The sequence below is a fragment of the Vipera ursinii genome (assembly GCF_947247035.1).
Source record: "Vipera ursinii genome assembly, chromosome: 3".
Classification (NCBI taxonomy): domain Eukaryota; kingdom Metazoa; phylum Chordata; class Lepidosauria; order Squamata; family Viperidae; genus Vipera; species Vipera ursinii.
Genome location: NC_139516.1, coordinates 170734420 through 170747997, shown reverse-complemented (window position 1 = coordinate 170747997; position 13578 = coordinate 170734420). Strand labels below are relative to the sequence as shown.

The following is a 13578-nucleotide window of genomic DNA, read 5'->3' as shown; positions in this document are numbered from 1 at the left end:
TGACTCAGCCTTCCATCCTTCCGAGGTAGGTAAAATGAGGACCCAGATTGTTGGGGGCAATTAAGCTGACTTTGTAATAATGCCGCTGTGGTGTGTGTGAAAGCCCTAATAAGCAGGCATATACATAGAATGAAGGCTACTGCTAAGCTTTTAAGCCACCCTGAGTCTTCGGAGAAGGGCGGGATATAAATGGAATTAAAATAAAATAAATAAATAAATAAATATGTATATGACTATATAAAGCTGCCAACCTAGCAGTTTGAAAGCACGTAAAAATGCAAGTAGAAAAATAGGGACCACTACGGTGGGAAGGTAACAGCGTTCCGTGCGCCTTTGGCGTCTAGTCATGCCAGCCACATGACCACGGAGACGTCCTCGGACAAACGCTGGCTCTTCGGCTTTGAAACGGAGATGAGCACCAGCCCCTAGAGTCGGGGCTTTACCTTTACCTATATAAAGCATGGAAAATTAAAGTCACCCAAAACTTGAAACAAAGCTGTACTAATATATAATTGCATGTAGATCTTTAGCGTAACCACACTTGACAGCAATGCAAAACTTCCCTCCGCCCTGTGCGTTCCCACAGAGAGGGCCTCCTCAGGGTGCCACCGGTCAGAGAATGTCGTCTGGTGGCCCCCAGGGGGAGGTCCTTCTCTGTCGGCGCTCCGGATTTATGGAATCGGTTGCCGGTCGAGCTCCGGATGGCGCCTGACCTTCGCTCCTTCCGACGCGATCTGAAGACTCACTTATTCGAACAAGCCGGCCTGGCCTGATGGGGGATGGGTTGGGATTTTACTGTTGTTTTTTTAATATATCTATTTATTGTTTTAGCTTGGGCATTGTGTTTAATTCTTTTTTAACTTTTGTGTTTTTGTATTTTTATATATTTGCCCTGTTCACCGCCCTGAGTCCTTCGGGAGAAGGGCGGTATATAAATAAAATTTAAAAAGAAGCATTTTGTCCCTAAGATGGCATAACTATTCACTGCTTCACTTCTCTATTCATCTCCATAATGGCCAGATTGTTTCTATGGTACAGCAATCTATGCAGACAATGACCATAATAACTTGTTCTGGCAAAGGAGCCCTCAGAGCAAGACATTTGAGCCAATTACCTATTTCTAAGAATCAGACTGACTATTCTTTTGCCATAGCTCTCCAGATTGGTGTTGGCTGCTATTCCAGAGTAGCTCTGGGAAGTGTAGAAAATGAAAACAATGCTGGTCTGCAACTCTGGAGGAGCAGGAGGTAGAATGCCCTGATAGGTTTCCATTCCTAATTTGCTGTTTGAGAGAGAATTTGAAAGGAACAGCCCTGCTTGGAAAGCTGTTGGTAGTAAAATCAGCCTGCTTTGAAAAGGATACTGTAAAACTGGGAAAGCGCATAAAATTAACCATCTGAAATAACTTTGAGAAATCTACTAGCTATGGTCACTGTTAATGACCTCTAGGGTGAGAGGCAGCATGCTTCTAAATAACATTTGTATCACAAACATTGTAGATAACATTTGGCTTCCTGTAGACATCTGGTTGGCCAGTTTGGGAGTAGAATATTGACCTGGAGAGGTTTTTGATATGATCCAGTGGGATTAGTTTCACGTTCTTGAAGACACACCTATAATTTTGGGTTAAAAAAAGTACTCCATATATTCTTGTAGTATAAGTATTGGCTGCTATCCATACTGGAACTTTATTTTATGTAAGATGAAGCATACTGTGCTCTTCTGTTTTAGTAGCACATGATCTTGGAGGGTTAATGCATTTTTATTCAGATAATGTTCCCCGAACACTTAATGTTAATGGGATTTAATGAACCAAATCAACAGCCAAACAGCATCTTAGTCCCTGTTTAGAAATAAAATTTTCCATCTCTACTGATCGCATCAACTTTGTAACCTTATTGAAATTGAAAGAAATTCTTGGCCATTCTGATTGTGCCAAAACACTCAGCTGTAATTTGAGCTTTTAAGTTTATTGCTCATAAAAATTAAACTGGGTCAGGCCCAGAAGACTTAAACCTAATAGAAAACACAACATTATGTCAAGATGGTTCTTTACTAGATTATATGCAAAAAAAAACCCCTGCATTGTCCAATCAGACCAAGGATACTAAGGAAAATGCTCTCAATTCCCATTTGCATAGCTGGTCACATACAGCAACTAATGGACTTGGATAAGGATGTGCCTTTCCATTTACATCAAAAGTTGCACCTCTTTAGTTCTTGGATCAGAATGAATGTGTTGAAAATTTGCCAAAAACTTGTTGCTGTTCAGTATTTGTACTGACATTATTGCTACAAGATGCAGGATGGCTTGAGTTGCAAATTATATCATACATACAGATACACAGAATACTGTGTTTCCCTGATAATAAGACCGGGTCTTTTTTTTTCCTCCAAAAGAGGCACCAGGTCTTATTTTCAAGTGGTGTCTTTTATACTCAACTCAGGCACTGACAACCCTGCCCAGCCAGCCCACTTCTTCTGGGGCTGAAGGAGCAGCTTCTGGCCTGCATTTTGCAGTCAGGCCTTTCTGGAAGGCCTCTGCAGCTGAGTATCGAGGTATGGATTCAATCCATAGCTCAGTTCTCAGCTGCAGTGGCCTCCCGGAAAGGCCTGTGACTGAGAAATGCAGGCCTGGCTGCAGAAGACTCCGCAGAAGAACTGGGCCAGCGAGCAGAGGCCTGGCTGCAAGGTGAGTGGGTGCAGGGTGCGTGGGCTAGCTCCACCCCCCACCCCCACCCTAGCTTGATTTTTAGGTGTGCACCTTGCCCCCAAACTAGGGCTTATTTTGGGGGTAGGGCTTATATTAGGCCCACCCCCAAAATAAAGGTAGGGCTTATTTTCGGGGTGGGCCTTACTTTTAGGGAAACAGGGCTACTTGACTACAGGTAATATTTCATAACAAGCTTCATCTGTCTAATAACTGTAGATAATAGATCCCTGTATTATACAGTATTAGCATTCCAATGATGGGTAATGATAAAATAATTTTCAAAACCGGACATTCCTGATATACTAGGCTAGGGTGTCTAAGATTACCCATCTAAATTTCAGAAATGCACAAAACATTACAATTTACCTCATACACTACCTATGCCTATTGCATTTATGTATCATAACAATTTTCAATAATCTCAGTAACAATTTATATGCAATTGTTATTGCTGCTATTATGTTGTACTCATGGTGCTACAATCTTATCTGTAATTCTATTTTAGATTGAGTGGACAGTATAGTTCATTCCCAGGCCAGTTCTATTTTTCCTGAGCAACTATTATCCCACATGAGAAGAACCAATATAAAACATTTATTCCTCATACAATCTTTTTACAGGGGTTATTGTGACAATGCAGGATATTGTGACATACAGGAAGTTCCTATACCACTCTAGATTAACTATGTGTGATTATTAAAGATTCCTCCTAAAATTGTTGCATTACAATTTGAATATTTATCTTTAACATTGCACCCACTTTTAATGGAAGTTATGCCTACTTCCTAAATTGTATGACATAGAAGTTGACTTTTAAGAACACCCAATTATTCTCTATTTTTTCTTTCTTATCAATTGTTGTTAAGTTTGGGGTGCTTTATGGCCATTGTTTGTCTTTTTGAATTATAAAGTCCCATAGCTGCTGCTGCTTATTGTTGTTGTTGTTTTGTGTCTGTAATCTTCAATTAGATTTGCAGACTAAGAGTGATGGAAATTTAAGAATTGAAGTTGTAACCAAGTATATAATACTTATTAAGTTAGGGTCTAAGAAAAGAGGCAATTCAAAGCAAGGAAAGGTGATTTTTTTTTTGGTAAATTTAGGGAATTCCTGTCTGATAAATTAAATGCTTCCGGATATCACAGAAGTCCTTTAGGTATTGCTCCACCACAATTGATATATCAAAGGGTTCTGAACAAGAGGCCTGTCTGTTTTGTCTGTTCCAAAAGCTTCTCAACTTGATAGTCCCAGTAGTTTTTACTGCATTCAAATCCAAACCTCTGGCAAGTTTCCAATGAATAATTCTGACAAACTGGGCATGACGCTGCTTGTAGTCAGTTTGTGAAATTTTGCTGCAGCCACTGATCAAATAAAATCAATTATTGTTATTATCATGGTTTGTTGAAGTCAGCCAGTTATTTAGACTGGATTTAGCATTTTTATCCATCTATTACCGGTAAATCTTTCCCAAGGACACGGGAAGGCATATGTTGGTGTTTGATGGTGTTAAAGGTTTTGCTGCAAGATGTAAGCTGTTTCAAGCTGCCTTTTCTTATTGACTGATGGTAATTTTGTCATTTTATTGATAATTTATTTTTTCACAATTATTTTGTCAATTATTATTATCTTTGTTGATGTTAGTTGTATTAATTGAGATAATTTTGATTTAGATAATTGATCTAACATCAATTTTGAATGGTGTATATAGCATGACTAGGAACCTTTGTCATTTGCTATTTGGGTTGCTGGGAGTTCAGTTATGTATGGAATAATAAGAGGTCCCAAATCCCAATTTTTTTCATTCCATGCACCAGAAAGCTGAATAGTAGTCATCTTAATGTTACTTTTTGAAATATAGCCAGGGTGATCTATCATTCAGACATGAGGATGAATGCCTCTTGGTTCAGATAGAAAATGAGTCTTGCAGTGGGTTAAATGCAATGCCTCATGATGTTTCTTTCTTCCATGTTTCTCTTCTATGATTCCATTATACAGTTCATCTTTGTATCATGATAGCAAGCCAAACAAATACCAATATCAGAATAATAATTGCCTTTTAGTTTTACCTGCAGTTTCACTTTAAACTTCCATGCTCTGAGATATCCTTCATAGAATAAAGATGGAGACTACGGATTCACGAAATTGGTCATACATCTGACCCCTATGATAATAACAATTGCTAAAGAATATGTAGAGCTTCCTATGTTTTTTTTCCTGGCAGTTAAAATTTTTCTGTGGTTGTATTACTTTATTTTTTTAAATTTTTTTAATTTTTTTAAAAAAAATAATTCATAAAAGCTTTATCATGTAACAGTATAATGTCTTACACTTTTTATGAAACATATGCTCCTCTAACACGGTACTGTTCATCGGGCATTGTTCTTCCAGGATGAGACTGCTTCAGCTGACAAACCATTTAAACAGGAACCAACCCAGGTCACATATTCAACATCAGCTGTTTCCAGTACACAGGAGGTACTGTACATCAATGGAAATGGGACCTACAGTTACCATAGTTACAGAGGGTTAGGAGGAGGTCTGTTAAATCTCAGTGATGCCTCTACTAGTGGTGAGTGTTTTTGCACTTTTGCACATACATTTGCGTGCATGCCTATCCATCCTGTTTGAAAAATTGCTTCCTCATTTATTTCAGAATAAAAATTATTTATTTATTTATTTATTTATTTATTTATTTATTTTATTACATTTATATACCGCCCTTTCCCGAAGGACTCAGGGCGGTTTACAGGGTGATTAAAAAAACCAAGATACAAAAGTTAAAAACAAATTTTAAAAAAATTATATTTGTCCCTGCATAAATAAAACCCCAGTTAAAATTAAGATTAATACTCAGCCTGGGCCTGAGAGCTCGAAGAGCCAGGTCTTCAGGTCCTGGCGGAATGAACAGAGGTCGGGAGCAGTCCTCAGCTCCACTGGCAGCTGGTTCCAAAGGGCAGGCGCACCCACTGAGAAGGCCCTATCCCTGGGTGTCATCCGCCGGCAATCTCTTAGCCAAATTAGCCAAACCATTCAGTTGTTCCAGACTTAAATTACGGGCTAGCAAGGTTCCTCAAGAATGAGAAAGTGGAACTCCCTTTCCTTCATCCAGTCACTGCCCTGAGATTCTGTTTATGCTGATGACAGCAGTTTTCCAATGCAGTTCTCGAATAATCAATGTCTTCTGACAAATCATCAGTGAATATCCTGAATCTGGACAGTTGTTAGAATACTGAGTTATTACTTCATAGTATTATAAATATTTGTTAAAATGATTGAAAGCAAAATACAGTCCAAAACTATTGAAATTGTTAAATAGTTCCTTTAACCTACTTTTCATAATTCTATTAGATGATTGGGGGCATAACAGCATAATCTGCTTAGCATTTGAAAGAATAATTCCTCCGCCAGTATGAAAGCTGAATGTATCCCTGCTTGTGAACTGCTGAGTTTTCTCTGTAATGTGTGAGAGATGATTTTCAAGAAAAGTGGAGAACATTTCCCTCAATTAATGATGTAGTTTCCAGTACTTTAGAACTGGCCAATATTAATTGCAGTACCTCCCCCTCCCATTCATATCTCGAAACAGTGTTCTATTTTTTAAAAAATTATTATCTGTACTAATATAAGAGGTACTACTTTTTAACCACTTAGAGATAATTAAATTTGCTAGGACTTAATGTCTTGGATAGGCTATTGCAGGGGTGTCAAACTCAATTTCACTGTGGACCGCATCAGCATTGTGGTTGCCTTCGGGGGCCGCATGGGTGTGGCTGGGGTAGGTTCAGCCTACTGGGTGGGTGTGGCCAGCTTGACATCACTCACATCAGGGGCACCTGTGTGGGCCTGGGCAGGACTGGGGCAGATCTGAGGGTCTCTGGCAGAGGGGGGAATGGGACCGGAGCAAGCACCAGGGCATGGTCCACTGGAGGATCCTCACTGTCCCTCTCAGGCTGTGCAGGGAGGCCCTGGATGGTGGCACGGACTGCCCGGAGCCCTAGGCAGCGGAGGTCAAGCACTAGCCCGGCCCTTGAGCTCTCATGGCATTGGGACCTCACAGCATTGCCTAGCCCAGCTGTACTTCCCCGAGGGGGTGCCCAGCTGCGTTTACTTCCTCCTCAAGGCTGCTGCTGCTGTGCTCGCTCTCCTTGACCAGGTTGCTCATGGTGCAGGAGGACAAAGTGAGTGGGTCAGAGGGAAGCCCACTCCCTTTCCATGTGAGGAGGCCTGGCTTTGTAACCAAAGCATCCTCAGCAATAGGATGGGAGACCACCAAGATATGGCAAAAGGGCAACAGGGCTGCTGGTGACCAAGTGCTAAGGTAGGACTTCCCTCAGGCCCTCCCTCCATCTCATTCCAATCTCCTTCCTTCCTTCCTTCCTTTCTCCCTCCCTCCCTCTCTCTGTGCCTAGGAAGGGATGAGGGGAGGGGAGAGGTTGGCAGCGCTTCTCTCAAAGAATTACAGAGTTGGAAGAGACTTTTGAGGTCTTCTAGTCCAATTCCTGCTCAAGCAGGGGACCTATACCATTCCACACAGTGGAATATCCCATCTCTTCTTAAAAGCTTCCAGTAATGGAGCAGCCAGAACTTCTGAAAGCAAGCCTTTTCACTGGATAGTTGTTTTCACAAGTCCTTAGTTCTAGGCTGGTTTTCTTCTTGATTAGTTTCCATCTATTATTGCCTTCTGATGCTTTGGAAAATAGGTTCTTCTCTGTGGCAGCCCATCAAATATTGGAACACTGCTATCATGTCACCACCCCTAGTCCTTTACACTAAGCTACACATACCCAATTCCCACAAACATTTGTCATATGTTTTAGCTCAAGCCCCCTAATCTTTGTTTACCATCCATTTAGACCAGATGGTCCCCCTGGTTTGGTTTATAGAACAGTGGCCATGAGCAGAGGCTTCTCAGAGACAGCACCCCAATTATAGAACTTTCTCCCAAGGAAAATATGAACAGTGCATCTGTTAGGTACACACCTGTCCGGCCACCTGATTGGCCCAAACGGCGGGAATCCCTGGACACTGGGTTGGGTGGCCAGGGCGAGCGCGGGAAACCTGAGCCTGCGGGTTGGCCAGCGCCAGGCACGCCAGGCATATATATACAGGCGACAGGGCAGGTAAGGCCAGTTTGGCCACGTGTACCATCAATAAACAGTTAACCGCAGTCCGGCTCCGCGTGTTCACTCACCGACCGACCAGACACAACAGTAGCGACGAAGGTGGGATCGGCACAGCAGAGACAGAAGTGCGAGACGAGCAGACACGAAGCGGGAAATTCAAAGAGCCGTCAGCAGTGACAACTCCGAAACAAACGAGAGAGAATGGCGCAAGTCGGCTCAATCAGAGAATTCGACCCCAGGTACCCCGAAGACTGGGAGGAATACGTGGGACAGGTCGAGGGGTACATGCTGGTGAACGGAATCACGGACGATCGGAAGAAAGCCGCCGCGCTGCTATTAGCGGGACGCCGGTTTACCGGGTCGCCGTGGGACTATGCCAACCAGCAGCGGTAGCCAGCGTTTCTTACGCCGAACTCCTCAGAAAACTTCGTGAGCACTTCACTCCGAAGAGGTCCGAACTATTTTGGAGGAGAATCTTCAAAAAGCAGAACCAGAGACCGGGTGAATCCATAACACAGTTCGTGGCAGCAGTGAGAGAAGCCGCGCTTCGTTGCAAATATGATAACTTAGAGGTGCGCATTCGAGACCGTGTAGTCCTGGGCTTACGCGATGAACAACTCCAAAACAGCCCACGGGGAATCTACAAGAGGTCCTCGACGAACTGCTCACCTACGAAAGCACCGGGCAACATGACCCCCCAACAGCAATGGCGCGACCGCATCCATTCACCAAGAGTGCCTTGTGGACGGTGGGGTGGAGGACTACCCATGGGAGGCTGACATCAACGAAGTCACCCGACGTTTCGGGAAGGCCACAGTAAAACCCCAGCGAGCGGACGACACCGATCGGAGCAGAAGACCACAACCCCAGCAAGCAAGACCACCGAGGGAAGGCCCGAACAGGCCCAGGGAAGCAGAACCCAAATGTGGAAGCTGCGGCGGCAACCACCCCCACGTGAGTTGCCGGTTCAGGAACGCCAAGTGCCGGAATTGCGGGAAAACTGGCCACATTCAGAGCATCTGCCGAAGCAGACCACGAGAAAACCTGAATGACATCGACGCCTGGGCCGCAGGTAAGGTAACCCCTTGGAATGGTGGCAAAGGGTCCCTTAGGCCACGGGCGCAAACCCATAACCGGGGGAGGGTCGAGGCCATCAATCAAGTACTCAGGCCCAAACTCCAAATCGAGGTCCGTTTACAGGGCACCCCGTGCAAAATGGAGGTAGATTCCGGAGCGGCAGTGTCCATAATCTCCAGAGAGACACTGGCCCGCATCGAGGCCAAAAGCGGTCGCCAGGTCCCCATAAGGAACACACACATACAGTTAGCCGATTTCCAAAAGTCACCTATAAAGGTACACGGGACAGTCACAATAGAGGTCAGCTTCAAGGGGTTCAAGAGACCCCTCGAGCTATTAGTCACCGAGGGCCGAAGGACCAGCCTGATCGGCCTCAACTGGTTTGAACCGCTGGGCATATGGGTCGGGGGAATTAATTCTATCCAAACCCATAACCTACAGTCCGTTTGCGACAAATACGCGGACGTATTCGATGGCTCCCTAGGGAAATACAAAGGGCCACCTATCAGCTTCAAATTAGACCTCTCCGTGCAGCCCATACGATTAAAGGCGAGGAGAGTACCATTTGCACTTAAACAAAAAATAGAAAACGAGCTGGACAAACTAGTAGGCCAGGGAGTGTTAGAACCAGTGGACAGGGGGCCCTGGGAAACGCCTATCGCCCCACTTAAACCTAACGGGGATGTGAGAATTTGCGCGGACTATAAAGCCACGCTAAACTGCGGATTAAAACAGCATGCCTACCCGGTTCCGACGGTGAAGCAGGTCCTCGCTACCATCCAGGACGGCGCCATCTTCACTAAACTCAATTTGGCGCAGGCGTATTTGCAACTAACAGTCACCAGGGAGGCAGCAGATGCTCAGACGATAGTTACCCACAAGGGGGCATTCCGAGTTAACAGACTGCAATTTGGAATAGCTACAGCCCCAGGTATCTTCCAAGAAGTGATGGAGAAGACATTAAAAGGTATACCTGGGGTGTGCCCCTATTTTGACGACGTGTTAATTGCAGGAAAAAACGAGGGGGCATTAGCTGAAAGGCTGGAAAGGGTCCTAGAAAGGTTTAGGAAGGTTGGGCTAAAATTAAAAAAAGGGAAGTGTTCCATTGGAGTAACTTCCACTGAATTATTGGGATACAGAATAGATGCACAGGGCATACACCCCACAGAAGGGAAGATAAGAGCAATCAAGGCAGCCCCTGAGCCCCAAAACAAGGCAGAGTTACAGGCCTTCCTAGGCCTGGTAAATTTCTACCATGCATTCATCCCTCTCAAGGCTGCCATAGCTGAGCCACTGCACAGGCTATTGGACAGCAAAACACCCTGGCACTGGCAGAAGCAACACAAGGAAAGCTTCCAAACCCTTAAGGACATACTTTCCAGTAGACCCACTGTAACACACTTCATTGAGGGCAAACCAATTTGTTTGGCATGTGATGCTTCACCATACGGAGTAGGAGCAGTGATCAGCCATCGGGATAGTAACGGGGACCAAAAGCCCATAGCGTACTATTCCAGGACACTAACCAAGGCGGAGCGCAACTACGCCCAAATAGACCGAGAGGCGCTAGCTATAGTGGCAGGTGTAAGGAAATTCCATGATTATTTATAAGGGAGGGAATTCACAATACTCACTGACCACAAACCACTATTAGGGTTGTTCACCACGGACAAACAAACCCCGCAAATAATGTCACCAAGAATGTTAAGGTGGTCCATATTCCTCTCGGCCTACACATTTTCCTTACAATATAGACCAGGGAAGGACATGGGCCACGCAGATGCACTCAGTAGGTTACCCCTCCCAGACACCGACACCGACCCAGCCCCAGCGAGCCAAATTCTCACAATACAAGAGCTCCCAGAATGCCCATTGACGGCCAAAGACATTGCCAACGCCACCAGTAAGGACCAAGTGCTAAGGGTGGCAACATGGGTCCTAGGGGGGTGGAACCAGGGAAGCCAGGAACCACAATTCCAGGCTTACCTAAGGAGAAGGGAGGAAATATCCGCCCACCGCGGCTGCCTACTGTGGGGGAACAGGGTAATAATCCCAGAAAAACTCTGGGAGAGGGTCATCAGCGACCTACATGAGGGACACCAGGGGATAGTACGCATGAAGGCCTTAGCCAGGAGTCACCTTTGGTGGCCAGGGTTGGACAAGGCCATCGAAGAAAGGGTAGCGGGGTGTTACCTCTGCCAGAGGTCTAGGCCAGAACAAGCCCATGCACCTGTCCACAGGTGGGAGGCCACACACAACCCCTGGTCACGCATACATATTGACTACGCAGGGCCATTTCAGGGAAAAACCTTCTTAATAGTGGTCGATAGCTACTCCCGGTGGTTAGAGGTAGTGCCTGTCAAACACACAACATCGGCCAAGACCATACAGGTGCTGAGGGGACTCTTTGCCACCCATGGGTTACCTGATGTGATTGTGTCTGACAATGGGCCCCAATTCACATCCAATGAATTTCAGGACTTCCTCAAGGCCAACTGGATTAGGCACACGACGTCGGCCCCCTTCCATCCCTCCAGCAACAGTTTGGCAGAAAGGAACGTAAGAACCACCAAAGACGCCCTACGTCGGATCATCACCGGTGATTGGCCTCAGAGACTGGCTCAGTTCCTGCTGGCACAGCACACCACCCTGTGCTCAGCAACTGGGAAAAGCCCGGCAGAAATGAGGTGGGGCAAGAAACTCACGACCAAACTAGACAGACTCCACCCTGACAAGTCAACAGCAGAGATGGAACAAGAATGCACAGCCAGGACTCTGAACGTGGGGGACTTAGTGTGGGCCAGGAACTACAGTCAAGGGGACAAGTGGTTACCGGGAGTGGTGGTGGACAAGCTGGGCCCACTCTCATACATTATTGAGGGGGAAGGGGAACGCCAGGTCAGGAGGCACATTGACCAACTAAGGAAGAGGGCCCCAGAAATCACCACTCATAAGCAAACCCAGCAGCCACTAGACACTTCACACTGGGGAACAGCCACATTCCCAATCACCCCACAACAGGCCAACACAAGGGTTGAGACCAGGGCGCCAGAGGCGGAGGGACCCAGGGACATCTCAACCGACCCAAGGACACCAGAGCCAAACACTACCAGGGGGCAAGGGGGTCACACGGGATCCTTACTGTCAACGGGGCAGGATCAGGGGAAGAATCAGCCAGGGCCACCAGGACCAACCCAGGAGAAGGGGGCTGAACCAGCCAGGCCTACGGGGAGATACCCTAGCAGGGTGCACAAGACCCCAGCATACTTAAAAGACTACATAAGGCAATACAGTTGCAAGAAAAAGTATGTGAACCCTTTGGGATTACGTGGAGTTTTGCATGAATTGGCCATAAAATGCACTCTAAATGTCATGTAAGTCACAACAATAGAAAAACACAGTCTGCTTAAAATAATACTACACAAAAATTAGCTGTTGTCATGTTTTAATTGAACATAAGATGGAAACATTCACAGTGCAGGGTGGAAAATGTATGTGAACCTTTGGACTTAATAACTGGTTTACCCTCCTTTGGCAGCAATAACCTCAACCAAACATTTCCTATAGTTGCAGAGCAGACCTGCACAACGATCTGGAGTAATTTTGGACCACTCCTCTGCATAAAACTGTTTCAGTGTAGCAATATACTTGGGATGTCTGGTGTGAATCGCTCTCTTAAGGTCATGCCACAGCATTTCAATCGGGTTGAGGTCAGGACTCTGACTGGGCCACTCCAGAAGGCGTATTCTGTTCTGTTGAAGCCATTGTTTTGTTGAATTACTTGTATGCTTTGGGTCATTGTCCTGTTGCATCACCCATCCTCTGCGGAGCTTCAGTTGGCGGACAGATGGTCGTAAGTTTTCCTGCAAAATGTCCTGATAAACTCTGGAATTCATTTTCCCATCAATGACAACAATCCGTCCAGGCCCTGAGACAGCAAAGCAGCCCCAAACCATGATGCTCCCTCTGCCATGTTTTACAGTGGGGATGAGGTTTTGATCTTGGTGTGCTGTGCCTTTTTTTCTCCACACATAGTGTTGTGTGTTTTTCCCAAACAACTCAATTTTGGTTTCATCTGTCCACAGTATATTTTGCCAGTAGTGCTGTGGAACATCCAGGTGCTCTTTTGCAAACTTCAAACGTGCTGCAATATTTTTTTGGACAGCAATGGCTTCCTCCGTGGTGTCCTCCCATGTACTCCATTCTTGTTGAACGTCTTCCTTATTGTAGATGTGTCAACAAAAATGTTAGCATGTGCCAGAGATTTCTGTAGGTCTTTAGCTGACACTCTAGGATTCTTCTTTACCTCATTAAGCATTATGCGCTGTGCTCTTGCAGTCATTTTTTACAGGACGACCACACCTAGGGAGAGTAGCAACAGTGCTAAACTTTCTCCATTTGTAGACAGTCTGTCTTACCGTGGACACATGAACATCAAGGCTTTTGGAGATACTTTTGTAACCCTTTCCAGCTTCATGCAAGTCAACAATTCTTGATCGTAGGTCTTCTGAGAGCTCTTTTCTGCGAGGCATGGTTCACATCAGACAGTGCTTCTTGAGACCAGTAAACCCAAAACAGGTGTGTGTTTTTAAAGGGCAAGACAGCTGTCAGCAACACATCCAATATCATCACACTGAATGGAGTCAACGTTGGCTCACTCCTGGCTC

At 45.3% G+C, this 13578-nt stretch overlaps 1 protein-coding gene across 3 annotated transcripts in view; it reads left to right on the top strand.

Annotated features, from left to right (window-relative positions):
• The window catches only part of NOL4 (nucleolar protein 4), a gene marked incomplete at both ends in the record, with an annotated part of 150855 nt that overhangs the window by 132237 nt on the left and 5040 nt on the right, over positions 1-13578 (top strand). For all 3 annotated transcript variants that reach the window (XM_083360760.1, XM_083360759.1, XM_083360758.1), the window contains one exon: positions 5100-5280. In XM_083360760.1, the coding sequence (XP_083216886.1) occupies positions 5100-5280 (181 nt within the window). The remainder of the gene's footprint in view (positions 1-5099; positions 5281-13578) is intronic.